This window comes from Centrocercus urophasianus, unplaced genomic scaffold, assembly GCF_019232065.1.
Source record: "Centrocercus urophasianus isolate 14NV4802_14NV808 unplaced genomic scaffold, USGS_Curo_1.0 seq_23, whole genome shotgun sequence".
In the NCBI taxonomy this organism is placed as follows: domain Eukaryota; kingdom Metazoa; phylum Chordata; class Aves; order Galliformes; family Phasianidae; genus Centrocercus; species Centrocercus urophasianus.
The window spans coordinates 13,146,040-13,164,993 of record NW_024884789.1 but is presented as its reverse complement, the minus strand read 5'-3'; the positions used below and the strand labels follow the sequence as shown (position 1 = coordinate 13,164,993).

General features: G+C 37.7%; 1 protein-coding gene across 1 annotated transcript in view; it reads left to right on the top strand.

The window, feature by feature from the left end:
- Positions 1 to 18,954, top strand: part of MYO1E (myosin IE) — an 84,219-nt gene that overhangs the window by 39,230 nt on the left and 26,035 nt on the right. Inside the window, 13 exon segments of the mRNA XM_042824578.1 lie at positions 2,921 to 3,008; positions 5,427 to 5,516; positions 6,426 to 6,557; positions 7,661 to 7,795; positions 8,821 to 8,953; positions 10,388 to 10,584; positions 11,602 to 11,682; positions 12,058 to 12,144; positions 13,317 to 13,403; positions 14,334 to 14,501; positions 15,228 to 15,313; positions 15,896 to 15,977; positions 16,931 to 17,037. Coding sequence (XP_042680512.1) covers positions 2,921 to 3,008; positions 5,427 to 5,516; positions 6,426 to 6,557; positions 7,661 to 7,795; positions 8,821 to 8,953; positions 10,388 to 10,584; positions 11,602 to 11,682; positions 12,058 to 12,144; positions 13,317 to 13,403; positions 14,334 to 14,501; positions 15,228 to 15,313; positions 15,896 to 15,977; positions 16,931 to 17,037 — 1,473 coding nt within the window.

Here is an 18,954-nt window from a genome sequence, read left to right as displayed (position 1 = left end):
TTACGTTAAATGTCACTCAGCAGGTTAGTTTTAGAGAGAAGAATGAGGCTCTGTATTGGATCTTGCTTGAATACTCTAATCAAAGGATTATATGTAGGTTGCTCTGGAAGTAATGTCTCCTATTTATTTCCATGGAAAATACAGCAGATATGAAGAGTATGATATCATTATTGATAGAGCAATTTCTTAGGTATGAGGCACTCTTTCTCAATGCCATTAGCTATGCATGTCACTAGTGATGAACAAGAGCCTGTGTGCCGCGCTTACAAAAATCTGTACCAGCAGAGGTGCCCCACTGTCACTGTTGCTGCTGCTGAAACTTGCTGCCCACCACCTTGTTGTGCTCACATCTACAGTTCAGTCACCATAAATGTTCAGCAAGCATTGGTGAATGTCAGTAGGTGCCATTTTTTCTGCATGAAAAAATTCAGTTCCACCCCATTGCTTCATGCACTTCCATGTCAGACACCATTTTGTCAGACTGCCCCTCTGCTGCATCTGTCACACAGCAACAACATGGAATGGAATGGAATATTGGTGGGAAGGTTCAACCTCTGCTGCCTTACCACCAACATCCAACTCTGATGCTGTCGGCCAATATAATAGAATAGGAGGCATTACTTTCAGAGCTGCCCTCATAATTCCTCTGGAAGGGGAGGAAGGAAAGAAAGGAGGAGCTAAAAATTTCCTGCTGCTCATACTCTTATTCTCATTGCAGCTAATTATTAATTAAATTCACTGAACAAAACTTTGCTTTTCTGACATTGCAAATAGTTCTAGAAAAACAATGTGTCTTTCAAAGCATTCTTTTTTGTTAGTGATTGAGAGCATATGGTGTTCGAAAAATCTCCAAGAAAGTTGCAGCTTAATCTGCTTCTTACTGTCAGCCATTATTGTCATTTTTTCTGCCTTTAAAAATCTCTGTACTTCTAGCTAAAAAAATATTCTTGAATCATCGTAATAGCAGCAGAGCAGTAAGGTGTATGTGAAAAAGCTTCTGTATGAGAATCATTTCCCTGTAAGAGCTGAGTACCTGATCTTAGTGGTGGCAGAAGACATCAGCTAAAATTACTTGAGTTCATAAATAATGTATCATCCTGTTCAGCAGTAATTTAGTTGGAGCTATTTACTGGTCTCTGACGAATAAACTTTTAATACTGAAAATGTAAGTGTATGGATGCGTATGTGTGAATCAAACTGAAAAAAACCAGTCTTTTAGGCAAATTCATTTACTGTGAAGGAGAACTTACATTGAAATAGAGACTAACAATAAAATGGAACTATGTGCCTCCATATAATTTTCCAAGACAAACACTACAGAATCATGAATGTAAACCATGCTTAATTTGAGCAAAGAGGAGAAGGATAATGAGAAAATCTTAATGAAATGTGCTATATTTTTACCTCTTGATAAATAATATTTACTCACATTCATTGAGTATTTGGCTCCAGATCCTTTTTAACATCCAGCAGAGAATGCATGTATCAATTTAATACATTTTCGGTTAGATGGGCTTGTCTGTCTTGTTCTACAGGATGAGCAAATTTACTGTGAGTAAATTTTTTTGAAGAAGTTATTATTTTTCTACTAATCAAACTGTAGCTGTTTTTAACAATGATTTGCCATTTAGAAAACTTAGTCTGTGCCTCAGAATGTCATAGATATGAATTATACAGGCTTTCTTGTCTTCGATTGTTAGGAAGAGATGACTGAATAATAAAAGTTGATACAGTTGAGATAATCAAGAAGTATTTTTTCACTTTTTTGATCTATGAAGCTGCAGGCAGGAAAAGATGCATTAAAACATTTCTGACAAAATCATTTCAGTATTTCTGTACTGTTTGGAAACTTTAAAGATGTAAAATGATACTTGCAGCTTGACAGCGTGGGGAGCTTCTTCAGAATTAAAACCTTTGGAAATGTCTCCATTAGTCATGTTGATAAGGAGCTGTGTGTTGACATTCTCAGCAAGTCCTTTTCCTGTGCAGGACATGCTGATGTTTCTCTGGCAAACGTAGCTAAAATTTGTACAGGAAAAAATGCGTGCTTGATCCATATCCAGGAACAAGTAGGCATAAGATAGAAGAGCCAACATTCACAGAAATTATTCAGGAACATAAGGACAGCACAGATTTTCACACAAAGATATCTGAAATATTTTTTCTTAATGACACTAAACCAACACTTACGTAAGCCTGCAGGAATTCTCCTCAAATACAGGTTAGCTGTAAGGTATGAAATAAAGCATTGAGGTTGCATTGCCTAGTATGCCAGTCGTCTTTTCGTCTTGAGAAGCTCTTAGTAATTCTGAGAAAATGAAACTACTGATGTTCTAAACTGTATGCACAATTGAAGTGAAATATTGTAACGGAAGGAAGGAATTGTGAAAGCTAGTATGGAGTATTAAAACTTCTTGTACCCTGTGTCAAGAGGTATAGGAACAGGAAGGTGGTTCTTCCGTCATTCAGGATGTGATTAATAACGTCTCATTATTTCATTCAGGAATGCCAAAAAAAAAAAAAAGAACTGAAGTAGGCATCTGGCATGGCATTCAAGGCTTGGAGTTTCAAATGAGTTTGTATGTTAAGATCTGAAATCCCACTTAATTTAATTGGGAATTGATTTATTTTGAGCGTATTTATTTCTCAATTTACATTATTGCTGACTTTGAATTCCCATAGAGATTCTGGGATCCATGCAGGATGATTTATTCAGAATTATTTATTCATAAACAAATCTGTACTGCAATATTGTATGACAGTCTGTTATCAACTTACCCAATGTAAAACTTGAATTACTTATTATTCATTATTATAGTATTGTTACTAACAGCAAGGTTGTACAAGATATACCCTGATTAACTCAATTCTTAGTTATTTAAAAACTAACAGGTATATTTTGTGTCTCACTTTCTCACAGTGGGGAAAGTGGTGCTGGGAAGACTGTGGCTGCTAAGTATATCATGAGTTACATCTCCAAAATTTCAGGAGGTGGCCCTAAAGTACAGGTGAGTTGACACAGCATAATACTAAAGTATGAGCACCAATGTCATTTATGTGGACTACTGATGTCATTTACCTGGACTTGAGCAAGGCCTTTGACATGGTCCCCCACCACATTCTTATTTCCAAATTGGACAATGTGGATTTGGTGGGTGGACCACTTGATGGATAAGGAATTCGTTAAAAGACCGCAGACAGAGGGTGGTCATCAATGGCTCTATGTCCAGGTGGAGACTGGTAACAAGCGGTAACAGGGGTCTGTCTTGGGACTGGTGCTCTTTAACATCATTATCAATGGCGTCAGTGGTGGAATTGAGTGCACCCTCAGCATGTTTGCTGACGACATCAAGCTGAGTGGTGCGGTTGACACAGTGGAAGGAAGGGATGCCATGCAGAGGGACCTCAAGAGACTGGAAAGGTGGGCCCGGGTGAACCTGATGAGGTTCAACATGGCAAAGTGTAGAGTTTTGCACTTGGGCCGGAGGAATCCCAAGCATCCATATAGACTGGAAGGAGCGGTGCTTGAGAGCAGCCCTGTGGAGAAGGACCTGGGGGTCTTGATAGATGAAAAGTTTAACATGAGCCAGCAGTGTGCCCTTGCAGCTTGGAAGGCAAATGGTATCCTGAGCTCCATCACAAGAGGGCTGGCCAGCAGGGACAGGGAGGTGATTGTCCGCCTCTGCTCTTGTGAGGCCCCATCTGGAGTACTGCATCCAGGTCTGGAGACCCCACTACAAGAAAGACAGGGAGCTGTTGGAGAGGGTCCAGAGGAGAGCCACAAAGATGATCAGGGGACTGGAGCAGCTCCCCTGTGAGGACAGGCTGAGGGAGCCGGGCTTGTTCAGACTGGAGAAAAGAAGGCTGCGGGGTGACCTCATTGCAGCCTTCCAGTACCTAAAGGGAGCCTGCAAACAGGAGAGGAGTCAACTCTTTGAAAGGGTTGACAACTGCAGGACAAGGGGAAATGGTTTTAATTTGAGGGAGGGGAGATTTAGGTTGGATGTTAGGGGGAAATTCTTTACAGAGAGAGTGGTGAGGTGCTGGAACAGGCTGCCCAGAGAGGCTGTGGATGCCCCGTTCCTGGAGGTATTCAAGGCCAGGTTGGATGGAGCCCTGGGCAGCCTGGTCTAGCATTGAGTGTGGAGGTTGGTGGCCCTGCACGTGGCAGGAGATTCATGATCCTTGAGGTCCCTTCCAACCTGGGCCATTCTGTGAGCACAGTCTGAAACTTGAGTTTAGAGGCAGAATGGCAAAGTTCTGCCATAGCAGGCAGTGGCAGCCAGTAGGCACTTTACTAGAGAAGCTTGTGAGCAGCTGTAAATATGTGCCTGTCCTCAACTGCCGAGACAGCTGAAGAGCATAATGAACTGCATACCTGAAGATCACCTGTGTGATGAGAACCCTTATGGGGTAAATCCACAGACCTGGAATGATCTCTGTTAAAAATATTATGTCTACACGTTTGATTTTTGCTTTTTGAAGTTAGTGTAAGAAAGATACTTTAATTACTGTTCTGTTCTGAAGGTTGAGAACAGCAATCTCCTGTTAGTAGATGTTTTGGTTTTTTTTTCCTTCTGGCTTGATACTTTATTGAAAACTGAGCTGGCTTTTCATGTTTTTATTAATTCTATTAAATCTGATTTGTGTGCATACATTTGAGAGCCAACAATGGAAATATCTTTTTTTTATGAGGTTAGCTAGTATCTGTGAAAGCTACTTAAAACAATAAATAGTTCTTGTTCTTAATAGGTATGCTACTGGTGTCTGTCTGTAGAGGAAGACCACGAACTGTAAAGCCAGTTGCCTTGAGCAATTTCTTTTGAAGTAAAATTCAGTCGTCTTTACACAGCCAAGCATACATTAGGTTTCTTCTGAAGCTAATAGCTAGACCAACTTCTACTTCCAACTTCTAGGATCAAATACAAAAGCGATAGTAACAGGCTGCTTATGGCTGTCTCTGAATGTGAGGTAGCAATACCACTGGCCCCCAAACAGTCGGCTCAAGCACTTGCAGAATCCTGAATTTCTTGCTGCTCAGAATTCATCGGTTGTAGTTTCAGACCCTGCAAAAGATTTAAGTGTTTGTGTGGAGGAAGGAAGTTATTTGAAAACAAGAAAGAAAACCACATCAATTTACTGGCTGTGTTGCTTTGCCCAATAGCGAATGGAAGGACCAGTTGTTTGCAGCCTCAGGCATTTTGTTAAATTTTCTTCAAAACAGAGGGACATAAAGACTCTGATAAAAGGTTCTGTGCCTTATCCATCCAAAAGGATCTTTTCCACACTTGCACCTACATGCTTTTTTATAAATAATTTAGATTGTCGTGGTTTTCTGGAAAATTCCTATGAACTTTAAAAAAAAAAAATCTAAAAAAAAAAAGTGTTTTTTAAATCTCTATTTATTTTGTTTCCTAATATTTTAGCATGTGAAAGATATAATTCTGCAGTCCAACCCTTTACTGGAGGCCTTTGGGAATGCAAAAACTGTGCGGAACAACAACTCGAGCAGATTTGTAAGTCTGTCTCCATTAGAGATTATCCAACTTCTGTGCTGTTACAGACGCATTATTCAGGAGTATAATATAGATTGACTACAAATTAAGGACATGTATATAAAATACAATGTGTTTTAAAATATACGGTATATGTTGATAGGCCTCTATTCATTCTGTATTGATTGCAAAGTTGTTACTCTTGCTGGTCAAAAATTATGAAATGTTCAGTCTGTAAGCAAATAACAGTAACAAAACATCCAGGTCAGTAAAACACATGCAACGATATAATTTAAAAGCATATTTTTTAACAAATGAAACAATTCTTAGAATTCTTTAATGGGAAGTACCTTTAGTATTACATACAGAAAATAGGCAGCAACAGTGTTTTGTCTGTCCTTGTAAGATACTCAAATTAATATTGAGAGCAAGTGTTCAGTAGCTAGCTTGCTATAGGTTACACTGCAGAAAAGTTACACGTAGGCTTTACAAATTTGATACTTGTTCCTAAGCCATTGTGAATGTTAACATGATAAATGCATCATGGAAAGGTAAAAATAATTGTTTTACATTGCTTTCAAGCACAACACTGTTTTTCATTGGTCATAAATCTGCTAAATTGACTTCCATTAGAAGTGGTCATTATGGCTTCCTCTATGCTAAGCAAGGATCTCAGCAATGGGAAGAAGCCCCTCATTGCTTCTCTGCGTTGGCATTACCATGTGGCATATTATCTCTAGTCTAACTGTATAAACAAAGAAAGAAGGAAGATGTGATAGTTCAAGAATCTAAGCTTACGTAATTCTTGAGCCAGCTAAGTCACTGTGTTCAGAAAGATGAATATCATACTAATGGTCCTTGAGATGCAGTACAAGCAGTACATGATTTAATATTTACTAATTATTCAACAGCTTTAATTATTTATTGCAGGGGAAATATTTTGAAATCCAGTTTAGCCCAGGTGGAGAGCCTGATGGAGGGAAAATCTCCAACTTCCTACTGGAAAAATCTCGAGTTGTAATGAGGAATCCTGGAGAGAGGAGTTTTCACATTTTTTACCAGGTCAGAAGTCTACAGCTCTTTTATGGGTTATTTAAAATAACTTGTGCCAGTTTTTCCTTTTGAATTAAAAAGTCATTCACAACACAGTGAGGTTATTGAAAGCATATTTAAAAAGATAATGTGGATATCACTGGAAAACTTCATAGCATGTTAAGGCACCATCTAACATAGGCCTATCTGCATTTCAACTAAAGAATGTACTTCAAATGATCAGCTTGGAAATTCACTGTTAACTCTCTTATGGGGAAATCCTATAGAATGTAATGGAAAATGAGAACTTTCCAACAATTCTCTCTATAAACTTATCTATACAATCATACTTTCTGCTCTAGAACTCTGTACGACAGCTCTGAAATAGAGATTTAATTATGTTTTATGGGATGTATAGGATAACAGCTTTTGAATCCTCCAAACATCCCCAGGTTTTTATGTTCCAAAAAGCTTTTCCGGCCTTTTCTTGTCTTTGACATGAGAGTTTCTTATCAGCTGAAGTCAAGCTCTACAAAACTAGAGTAAATGCAGTGCAATGTAAGTGAGTGACTGTATGCAGCTTCACATACATTTGAAGTGTTGTTATGAAGATGGAAAGCTGAGTTGGAGCTAGACTTGCTCCAGAAGCTGTGCACTCTCCTCTTCTGAGGTGTATAAACAACTTGCAATTCCCTTCTGAATTTCTTCTGTGGCTGAGAGAGGCTTTTTGATGCAGAGAATTAGAAAACCACGGGGTTTTGAATATTCTGTTTGGAGATTAGTTCATTCCTTCCTATCACTGCTGTACGTCTGGGCAACTGTGCTTGTCTTTCAGCAAGCATGGAAAATATGTTGCTTTTGAGGATTTAGGTAAAATGTTGAAGACTGAAAAAGCAGCTTTGCCTTATCTTTGTGGTAAAGAGACTAGATGTTTACTAAACCATTTATGAGAATGGAAATAAGCATCTGATCTTTCAGGTCAAGCTAGTGAAAGAATAAGAAGGTTACTAGCCTGGCACAGCACTATCCTTGTCTTCTCCAGTAATTTCAGGCTCAGTCACCAGTTTCTGATCCACTTTATCTGTGCTGAAAGTTTTTCCCCAGTGACTAACGTCAAGATTTTTATTTTCTAGTTAATTGAAGGGGCTTCTTCTGAACAAAAAAGCAGTCTTGGCATTACCAGTATGGATTATTATTACTATCTCAGTCTCTCTGGGTCTTACAAAGTTGATGACATCAATGACAAATCTGATTTCCAAGAAACACTGGTGAGTTCTTGACACTGATTTGTGTAGCAGTGGGTGTTCATCTCACTGTCCATTCATAGCAAAGACATTGGTTTGGGAATGACAAATTCATGTGCAGGCAATGTACATAAATTATGTTTACTTGCAGAGATTGTATGTTACCCTGTGGAGAACCTTTGTTACAGTCTAAGAATCCTGAGAAGATGGCTACAATTCCATCTTTGTGTAGAAATACATTTTGTTTTCTGTTTGTCCTTTTTCATAATGGTGCAAATTCTTGGATTGTATGCAGACAAACTTCTGTTAGTATGGAGAATGTGAAAATGGTGAGGAACTTCCATTAAGGAACATGTAGAAGAAGACTGTTTCACCTTGATTCTTGAGAGCGCCTAATCTTTTCTTCCTGTTAAAAACAGCACAGCTGGGAGGCTGCATAAAGGGACTAAGAAGGCATGGGTCAGAGATTTCAGCCAAAAAAAAAAAAAAATTACTTGTAGATTCTAGCTACTTTGGTATTTTGGGAAAAGTTACGTTGAGAAGACATCCTGTATATTGTCATGGACTCAGAGCCCAATGATGCAGTCAGTCATTTTCTAGTCAGTGGCTGAAATAGCCTGAACCAGACAGATTGTGCTGCTTTTGAGTTTCACAGTTGTTCATCTCAGCAGAGAAACTGTCTGTAGAGAGGGAACAAAACTGTTCTTTGTTTCGCATTTTGCAGTGAAATTGATTTCAGTGTGAAGCTTAAGGGCAGGTGCTTGTTGTTCTGCAAGTTTAGTTCTTCAAGAATTTATGTAGCTAACTCGTCTTTAAGTGGTGTATGTAAATGCTTCTGTAATTAATGGTTAAAAAGGAAGAACAGAAATGCTCGAGTAGGATATCAGGTTTTCTATCACCTTGAAATTTCTGGCGATAATGAAATTTCATTGCCGTAAGTGTTTGAATTCATTTGAAAAACTTGAATTTTTAAGGTGAAAAATTTGAAATGACTTTAATGGAGAGAGTCATTGAAAAGATTCTTTGCTTAAAAATTCTTTTCTTCCTAGCATGCAATGAGTGTGATTGGGATCTTTGCAGAGGAACAGACGTTGGTGCTACAGATTGTGGCTGGAATATTGCACTTGGGAAACATTAGCTTCAAAGAAGTTGGCAACTATGCAGCAGTGGAGAGCGAGGAGTGTAAGTACCTCTGGAAATTCTGGAAAGTCTTCCTTACAAATCATGCTAAATACTACTTACTCTCTTTGCATATTGAAAACAATTTGAAACTGTCCCTCTTTACACTTTGTTTGTACTGGGAGATATATTTTACACTTCCTGAAAACTGATGAAGCGATCCTTTGGCTTCTTTGAAGACAGTGCAATAAGCTATTTCATGGAACACCATTCATTACTCTTTGAGGATTGTTTCTTCAATTACCTGCATATCCCACTTTAAAGTAATTTCTAGACCAAAAAATGGAAAAAAATCAGGCATGTTAAGAGTGTGAAGTCTATCAGGTCATGTTCAGTTATTCCTCCTTTCCAGTGAATTATTATCACTGTGAAGGAAAAGTTTCAGAGCTCTGCGTGGTGGTTCTTATCATTATACCATCTTCATAAATTCTGACAGTTAATATTGGCTAAATAATTCATTCCAGCATCTTTCCAGTATATGTGAGCCTATTTGGTCTACAATACCCTGCAGTTTCTTTCTTTTCACAATATGTGATGGCTAGCCATGTCGTGTTCTCAGTGAGTTACCAGAGCTGTTGCTAGCAACTCAGTTTTGATTAGTCCCCTTGTTCCTGCTCCCCTAAGGGTAAATTTAATCACCTTGCTGATTGTAAGAAATCAGGTTCATAAAGCTGGCAGTTATTTACAATTAAAAAAAACAGTTTTGGATTAAAATAGTAAGGGGTTTAAAGAATCATTGTGCTGTTCTATTACGGATTTGTAAAGCTGAAGTGGCTGCTGCATTAATGATTGTTTTGTGTCCTCCTCACATGAGCAGGGTGGATCTGAAAGCAAAGGAACATGGAAGAAACGTCACTAGAGGATTATTGTGGTTTAGTGGAAGTGCAGTAGTACCTGCAAGAGCTACCATTGGGAGCTATTTCCATATGCTTTCAAGCAGTTTCTCTTTTCCTGTTCCACCTGCAGCTGTCACCTGTGCCATGTGCTAAAGATGCAGAAACGTTAGATTTGTTGTTGCTTCGTGCAGATACCTGTTTTTCTGCTTTGCTTTTTTTAGAAAGGGAAGCCAGAATTTGCAAAGTAGCTTCAGAGTAAGGTATTTAAAAAAGTAAAAAGAAATAAAGAGCAAGGGAATTGAAGGTTGGTTGTTTTTTGTTTGTTTGTTTTTTTGCAATATCCTTAGAGGAAGAAGGGGAAAGGATTTTAGAAAGCAGCACTATTTTCTTCATTGTTTTTTTAAACCTTTCATAGTTTACAAACCACTTTCATTAGCTTCAATTTTAAGTGTGAGCTTTGTGTTTTCTTTTCATCTCCTCCAACCATGCCATCTCTGTGATTGTTTTAACCACACAGTTCGTGTATATATGTATTTTTTTTCTTTTATTCTGCATTGGTTTAGTGTAAATCATAATCCAGCAACTCTGATCTTTCTTGCAGTTTTGGCTTTCCCTGCTTTCCTCCTGGGAATTAATCAGGACCGCCTAAAGGAAAAACTGACCAGCAGACAGATGGACAGCAAGTGGGGAGGCAAATCCGAGTCCATTAATGTAACACTAAATGTGGAACAGGCTTGCTACACGAGGGATGCACTGGCCAAGGCTCTTCATGCCCGCGTTTTTGATTACTTGGTAGATGTAAGTTGGATTTCCTTCTGTTGAAGTACTGATATGAGTACACTGGGACTGTATCTTGCAGAGCTCCTCTTGTCCATCTGTTTTTCAGCACGTGTATGTTTCTTTGCCTAAACCTTAGCAGTAGTACTGAGCAGTGCTGAGGGAACATGACCACAGCTCGCATGCAAGGCACGGATTTTATTACAGATGCTGCACTTTCTTTGAAGCAAATGAGCTGTGCTTTCAGCACTGTATTTGTTCAGTTTCTTGCCACTACTGTCCTGTCCTGGTATCTCCTTCCTGTTGGCATCCATACTTCTCTGGATCACGTCTCACTTTCTCCTGTATAGTTGAGCATTTTAAAATGAGCAGAACTGGTGCGTTATGTTACTGGCCTCCTGTTATCCTATCCCAGTCTCTGCAGCATCCTGATGTTGTGGCATTTGAGCAAAAGCTTGAATTCTGTTCTCCATGCTGGAGTACTCTCTGACCAAGTGACTCTGGTGGTTGAATTGGTGGGGGATAAGCCTTTTCTTTGGCCACAGATGTTAGCTAGATGAAGTAAAGTCTGCTGCTTGGTGGCACTGCTAGTGTATCACAAGTGTTCCTCATCATGACAGCTCTGAAATTTCTGCTGTGTAAAATAATTGAATGCGGAAATTGGTAAAAAGTTTCATGTTGCTATCTGCAAAATGCATCAACTATCAGATTTAAAGCTGGTCTGTTTTTCTGTTCACTGTTTTGTTTTTTTTTTTCCTTCAACTGAGCTCATTGCTGCAAAGGAGAAAGACTTACAAAGAAAGTCCAGAGGCTTACTGACTGAAAAACAAGACAGTATATTGTTCATTCTCAAGCTATTAAAAACACTTTATTAAAAAGGAAAGTAGTATACCCTGTTTTTATATGTATATATATTCAATTCAAATATGTTACTTATGCAGAAACCCTTTTATATAAAGGGTTATATAATTTAAATAAGGGCATATAATTTAAATATATAAAATTTACTTTGTTTTCCATTGTGTTTTTTTTTTTTAGTCCATTAATAAAGCTATGGAGAAAGACCATGAAGAATACAACATTGGTGTCCTTGATATTTATGGTTTTGAAATATTCCAGGTAAGCCAATGCACTACTCAGGGTTTGAGCTGGTCTGACCTGAGAGAGGTTTTTTTTTTGTTATTTACAGGGGAAATAATCTAGAACATGAAAGACAAACTTATGGCCAGAGTAAAAGGAAAAAAAAATAAGCCAGCTTCCAGGGCATTAAGTTCTCCCTGCTAATGTCTCACTTAGTAAGCAAGAAATACTGATGGAAATTGAAAGAGATTAATTCATTGATCTTGAAAGATCTGAGATTACACAGCATGCCTATAAAATCAGAAACCCATCTGTCACTGGCAGTATTTCCTTACAGTTTCTCCTGATATTGCCAACATAAGAATTAAGAGTTACTACATGATTCTAAGTTTCTATTGTTTCCTTTTTCTGTAGAAAAATGGATTTGAACAGTTCTGCATCAACTTTGTTAATGAAAAGCTGCAGCAGATTTTTATTGAACTGACACTGAAGGCGGAACAGGTAACCAGACATTCATTGTTTTTGTCTTCATAGAACGGGCTATCATTTTCTCAGCTGGTGGAAAAAGTGAGGTTTCATCATCTGTTAACAATAAAATTTGCCTTGGTAAGCTAGAGGGAGAGAGAGAGAGAGACAAAAAAACAACCCAAACCTTAGCTGTTGGCTAACCCTGAGAATGTAAACCGACTGAGTCCGTTATGCAGTGCACTAATGAAGTCATATGACTCTGCCTAGACTTGCTGCATACTGACTCACAGAAATGGAAAACTTCAGCTTGATTCCATCCCTGTGCTTTCATTGGACACGGCACAGAGTTAAATGGGAATACTTTTCTTAGTTTCCTCCACGCTCCTTTTTTAATGTATATGAACTAGATCACTGAGGCAAATGCACAAATACTTCTGAAGTTATTTGCATTTCTCTGCTCAAACTCTCACTGTAAAACCACTCTTTATGTGAATGTGAGCTTTGGCATGGGAGGGCAGACAGTGCAGCTGGGACGGTGTTGCATACAGTATGAGCTCGGGCCTGGCACCGACTTCAGGACAGGGATTTCAGGAATGCACACAGAATTGCCTTTGTGTAAATGTAACTGATCAGTGCAGTTGAGCATGGGAGTGACCTACCTGCTAAGTGTTCAGCTGCACTCTTATGTCTGTAGCTAAGTGGATTCATTTAGTCAAATTTCAGTATGATTTTTTTCAATGCATATCTAGGTATGGTTACAGTAATAGTGTACAGAAATAAAAAGAGTTGTCTCCACTTTATGTCCATTTCTGAATGTGGCATTTTGAAGACCTGATCTGTGATACACGGTCACAGTCTTCATAATTTTAAAAATAGTTTGGATATGGATGCTAACTGAATTGTCAAGAGAACATAAAGCTCTTTTTGTTTCAGTTTGCAAAATGCTTTGACAGTGAATGCATGGGAAAAAATAGTCCTGCTCTTTTTGGTGACTACTCAAGAGCTGTGAATAGCAAGAGTGGGGAGAACAGGGGAATTTTAGGTCAGCTCTTAGATGGTAGAGAGCTGGGTTTAATCATCATGTGGGTCATTGCTGCCCCTACCCAATAAAAGAGTGGACAGGTCTTTCTAAACACAAGTAGAGTGGAGTTTGTATGGATGTTGTGTATTGGGCAAGACAATATTTGCATCTTTCCTCTTAACAGGAAGAATACGTGCAAGAAGGAATTAGATGGACTCCAATAGATTACTTTAACAACAAAATAGTGTGTGACCTCATAGAGAACAAAGTGGTAAGTATTTGGCATAAACAAATGGAAAAAACAGAGCAAGATTTTTCTGTAAAATATCTGGGCAACTGCTTTGCTGTCAAGAGAAAAATGCAAATACTGTTGTTAGTATGGCTGAGTCATACTAAGCCTATATATAAGTCTTACATAAGATATTTTATAAGATCTTACGAGAGATCTAAGATATATATTATTTAAGGTACTAGGCAAAAAGAGATCCATAAGATAGCATGATTGACAAATGGTGTCTTGAAAGTTCCCTGTTCGCAAATTATAACTTTAGTCACCTAAATTTGTTATGAATTTCATGACATATTCTTTTGTATGTATTAGATAAGGCTCTCTCTGTCCCTGGGATGTGTGTTTCACTTCGGGAAAGCTACAGTAGCAGCTTCTGTTGAGGTCCTGTTGCAAATGAAGCAGGAACAAGTGAAGAGGAAGTATTAGAAATTGTTGTAGCTAGAAGAAATCTATATGTCTTTGCTCCAGGGAACATTCTGCAGCATAAATTCCTTTCTGTCTTGAGATGACAACAGATGTTGTTATCCAGTTGTTCTTTAGAATACAGATAGTTCTCATATAAGTCAATAAATTTTAATGGTAGTTCACAGAATATATTGCATTGTACTTTAAAGCACTTCAGATTTCACCTGGCTTCTATCTGCATCATGATAACTAGGAAAAGGATTGGATCTCTGTCACAATCTTAGATCTGTTTGTCTATAAGTTTGTTACATGCAGCATGTGAATTTAATTATTTATTTCAAACATGGCTTTATGTTTTTGGTAGAATAACAAAAAAAAAAAAAAAGAAAAAGATTACATTGCAAAGTAATTAAAAACCAATTTATTTATTCTGCACTACAGCCATCACTTCCCCCTTCATTTCCCACTCTGTCACTGGCTTTACATTTTTTTTCTCAAATGTGTTAGAATCCCCCAGGAATTATGAGCATTTTAGATGATGTATGTGCCACAATGCATGCGGTGGGGGAAGGAGCTGACCAAACACTGCTTCAAAAACTCCAGATGCAGATTGGAACTCATGAACATTTCAATAGCTGGAACCAAGGATTTATCATTCATCATTATGCTGGAAAGGTAATGTGGAAAATCATCACTGAACTCTGCATAACGTATTTATAAAGGAAAAGCAAAGGGAAAGAAGTAGCTCTAGAAAGTTATTCTGATTTTAAATAGCCAAATTATCTCAGGAGATATTGTCTTCCTTTCACAACACAGGGATCTTGTGCCCTAATGTACATTCCTTACTTAGGAGAGCTGTCTGAGCCTTGCTGCTGTCAACCATAGTAACCAAAACTTACTACTAAATATAATAAATTGGTGCTTTAAAATCCTCCTTGCATAACAGCAGTAAGTTTAAAGCATTCAGGCATTTAAAAATGATCCTTAAGAGATAATATACCGGTCAAATTAGAAGTATTATGCACATTTCTGTCTTACTTGGGTATATTTCTCAGACTACTCATCATTTCCTGCTATTATATTTAATAACAGTACACCATTGTTATGCATTTTTTTTTCTGTAAAGTTCAGTATTAAATTCACTTGTATTGCATTCTGCTGACTCGTTCATAGGTCTTTTTGTTGTTGTTGTTGTTGTTGAGCTTAAATCTATGGATGTAATTCCTTTGTTTTGAAAGAGTCAAGTAATGTATGCAAGGATTTGGTCATCACTGTACTGTCCTTAAATGGTATCAGACTAACCAAAACTTCAGAACAGCTACTGGTGAGGACAGGATATAAATTTTCTGTGATTATTGGGTTCTCAACTTACCACAAACAATCAATTTCCACCTTGGCCAGGTCTCTTATGATATGGATGGATTCTGCGAGAGAAATCGGGATGTTCTTTTCACGGACTTGATTGAACTCATGCAGAGCAGTGATTTGTACGTAAGCAAAGTTTGCTAAAGCTAGGAATAATATGCTAGTTTAGATGGATGCAGAGGGCCTAACTTCTCAACTACTTCACAACTTGTGAAGTAATTGGCATAAAAATGGAAATGAAGCATCACTACAGTAAAACAGTATAGATTCTGTTATGCTTGATCTTCATTTCCTGCAAATTTGAGTAAGTAGGACACTAAAATGTCAGGCTCAAATGCTGTACTGATAAATATTTTTCTGCCTTGAAGAAGGCTGTCAGTATTATAGCATTATTGTAAAATAGGCACTGTTTTAACATATGAAGTAACTTTTTTCTGTTATGGTATTTTAATTGAGGCTTTTTAGGAAGCACTTTGTGTCTGGAAGACTGGTATCACATGTCTCCCAAAGCTCACTAAAATAGAGATTTCTGTGAGGAATGAAGCTCATGGAAAATACCAGGATTAAAATAGATTTGATAGCACTCTGGATTAATGTAAAAAGCTATTTATATTCTGCTCAACTATCAACTTCTACATTATATTTTTTTACATTTCTGCATGAAATTGTCTTTTACCAACATTATTTTCTTTATTCTTTTCTAGGCCTTTTATAAAGGCTCTGTTTCCTGAAAATCTGCAGGTAGACAAAAAGGGTCGTCCTACCACTGCGGGCAGTAAAATCAAGGTATGGCTATTTTCATATGTGCATATATGAATGTGGCTGTGTTTGTGCAAGCATACCTAAACTAAAAAGAGGGTAGTCTTTGTTTTTATTATCCAGACCTTTATTAAAGATAGACATAGGAGTGTTCTGATCACAAAGCAGTGCGTTGTTTTAGTTGTTAGAATCATGTTTTGCCCGGCATCGCTATTTATTAAACCTTTTGTTCAGCTGCATTTTATGGTGCTGAATTTTCAAAATGAGCAATTGATGGTAGTGGTAATAGTACTTGCATGTGCATGATGAATGAGCCCCTTCACTCAGCCACTTGATGTCCTACAATTAACTACAGATAACTGGTCTCTTTATAGTGCAGAAATGCAGCAGGGCCTGATCCTACACCCACTGAAGTCAACAGAAGTCTTTCTATTGACCATAACGTGGGCTGAATAAGGCAGTAAGTGTTAGAAGGCAAGCATCTTTTTTTTTTTTGAGGCTGGGTGTAAAATATACATTTAGATAATGTACTTGAAGACTTTGGAAATTCAGTATTTCAGTATTTCAGTATTTCAGTATTTTATTTTTCAGCATCTTTCCTCATATTTCAACCTTACAGTTAAGACCACTTGATGCATTCCCCATACTCACCAACGTATTTTTATATAGTAGTTAAAATATATTACATAGCTTGAGATAATGGGGACTTCTGTTTACTGATTGTGTTTTCATGAGAGACTGGTAGAAGGTGTTGAGTTTCTGTTAGGATGAGTTTTCCATGTTTTACAGGCGCGTTCATAGGCACCAATGTGGGTAAGTTTTAAATAGAAAGAATAACAGGATGTGATAGAGGAAAATGATTTGTGAAAGAATTTGAGAAGAACCAGAGCCACGTAGATCATCAGCAGATGGCTGATATCCTTAGCGCTCTCTCAGAGGTTTTACCCTGTTCACCTCTGTTTCTTCCCTCAATTTTACAGAAACAAGCGAACGATCTTGTTGGCACCCTCATGAAGTGCACACCCCACTACATCCGCTGCATCAAACCCAACGAAACAAAGAAACCTCGAGACTGGGAGGAGAGCAGGTGTGAAGCGAGAGCGCGTGATAGGAACGAGCACTGAGTCAAAAAAAAACAACCAAAAAAACCTACAAAAATTCATGTTTTTTAATCATATAAGCCACAGACAAACAGAACTAGAAACTCTAAAAGCCTTCACAAATGAGATCTCAATCTAAATAATTCTGAATTAATTCTGACTTTTGCTTCATGCTTTGAAAACAGCTTTTATTGGGTAGCAGAAAGCCAGCAGGATGTTTGAATTTACTTTCATGGATCAAAAACACACACACACACAAACACCAGGAAAAAACAACATTTTAATGTATATATACATATATATAAAATCAAAGAATATAGTTTTTGTTATTGTTTTTTACTTTCTGAACTTGAAGTTGTTATCTATCTAAGTCATTATCTATCTCTTTAAAGGGAGATTGATAGAATATGATCTCAGGTGGTTGTACAGACACTGGATTTATGTCTAAATCTTTGGTTGGTTTGCTCTAAGGCATCTTTAAGCGTATGGTACTTTTTAGTATCTTCTTATAGTTAAGAAAGAGATGCTCTTCTTTTTCATACTGAGTTAGGGTACAAAAAAAACTTAAAACTTAACGTTTTTAATCATACATAAGTACTTTTTGTATTGGTAAAAGTGCTGATGTTTGCAATGTGGGTTTTTTTTTTTAATCACAGTGAAACAATTTGTGAAGTCTGATAAAGAACACTCTTGACCACATCAACAGCACACCAAAATTCACTTCCTGCCATTTGGCACACAGACTAGCACAATTACATGCAGATGTAGAGCATTTACAGAAGCCACAATCATGACTGCCCCTTGAAAGTGTCATTTAGATCTTGGCAGAAAATGTAGATCCTTTCTCTAACTTTTCCTTCCCTTCCCACCCCTTAAAATCCTGCTATGCACCACTTAATTTCACTTTGACGCTGGGGAAAAAGAAAAATTACTCTAGTGAAAGTGTGCCTAAACTTATAGTGAAGTAATAACCACGTACATTGGAGGGCTTTTGAAATCAATCATTTACATATTGGAAAATAGGCCTTTTATTGTGGAAAGTGTTGCTAGGAAACCAATGAAACAAACAAACAAAAACGGAGTCCAACAAGAGGCCAGCTTTCAGGAAGCCCATTCTGAAGTAAAAATAGGCAAGATTTCTGTTTTTTATTTGGTAAGTGTGGCAGCTACTGATGCTAAAATAATAAATCAAATACAAGGATTGTGTGGTATCAAACTCAACTACAAATGGAATGAATTCTTAGGATAATGGTAATTTTTAATCCCAATTAAAAATACTAACATTCTCTCCACTTTCAAGCCCTTTCTCAAATATGAACAATCACATAGTGACAGTAGTGTCATATCCAAGGAAAAGAGATGTAAGAATATGCAAATTTCAACTCAAATTTCAGCTTGTTTAGTTTTATATTTTCACAGTTGTGCTGTGAAAAAGACAAAATGCAGCTGAATGCACGTATGGGGTATTTTGCTGAGTTGGGTTAGTGGCCTTGGTTTTCTTCTGCGATCATTTAATGAATGTGAATGAAATGAAAGTGTTTCTGAATGAGGAAAAGCTTCACAAAGCCCATCCTTGTGCCACATAATTCCAGCTTTCTACTACTGCTGAATAATTTCAGAATATTTTGCACTTTAAGGTAGACCTTGTGTAGTACCTAAACCTTGTACAGCACCTTAGTTACTCCGAAAATCGGGGTGTTCCTTGAAATGTGTTTTTGTTCAGCTCCTGGCATAGTTGCTTGGACTTGTATTCAAAATTGCTGCATCAGCTGAATTCCCAGACCCCGACCTGCTTAAGGCTGATGCCTGGAGGGAGATTTTCAGTATGCCTTTTCTCAGAAAGAAAAGGAAAAACAGAAAAATGTCTCAAATTCTCTGTTGCTAGACACTAATACTGGCAGGAC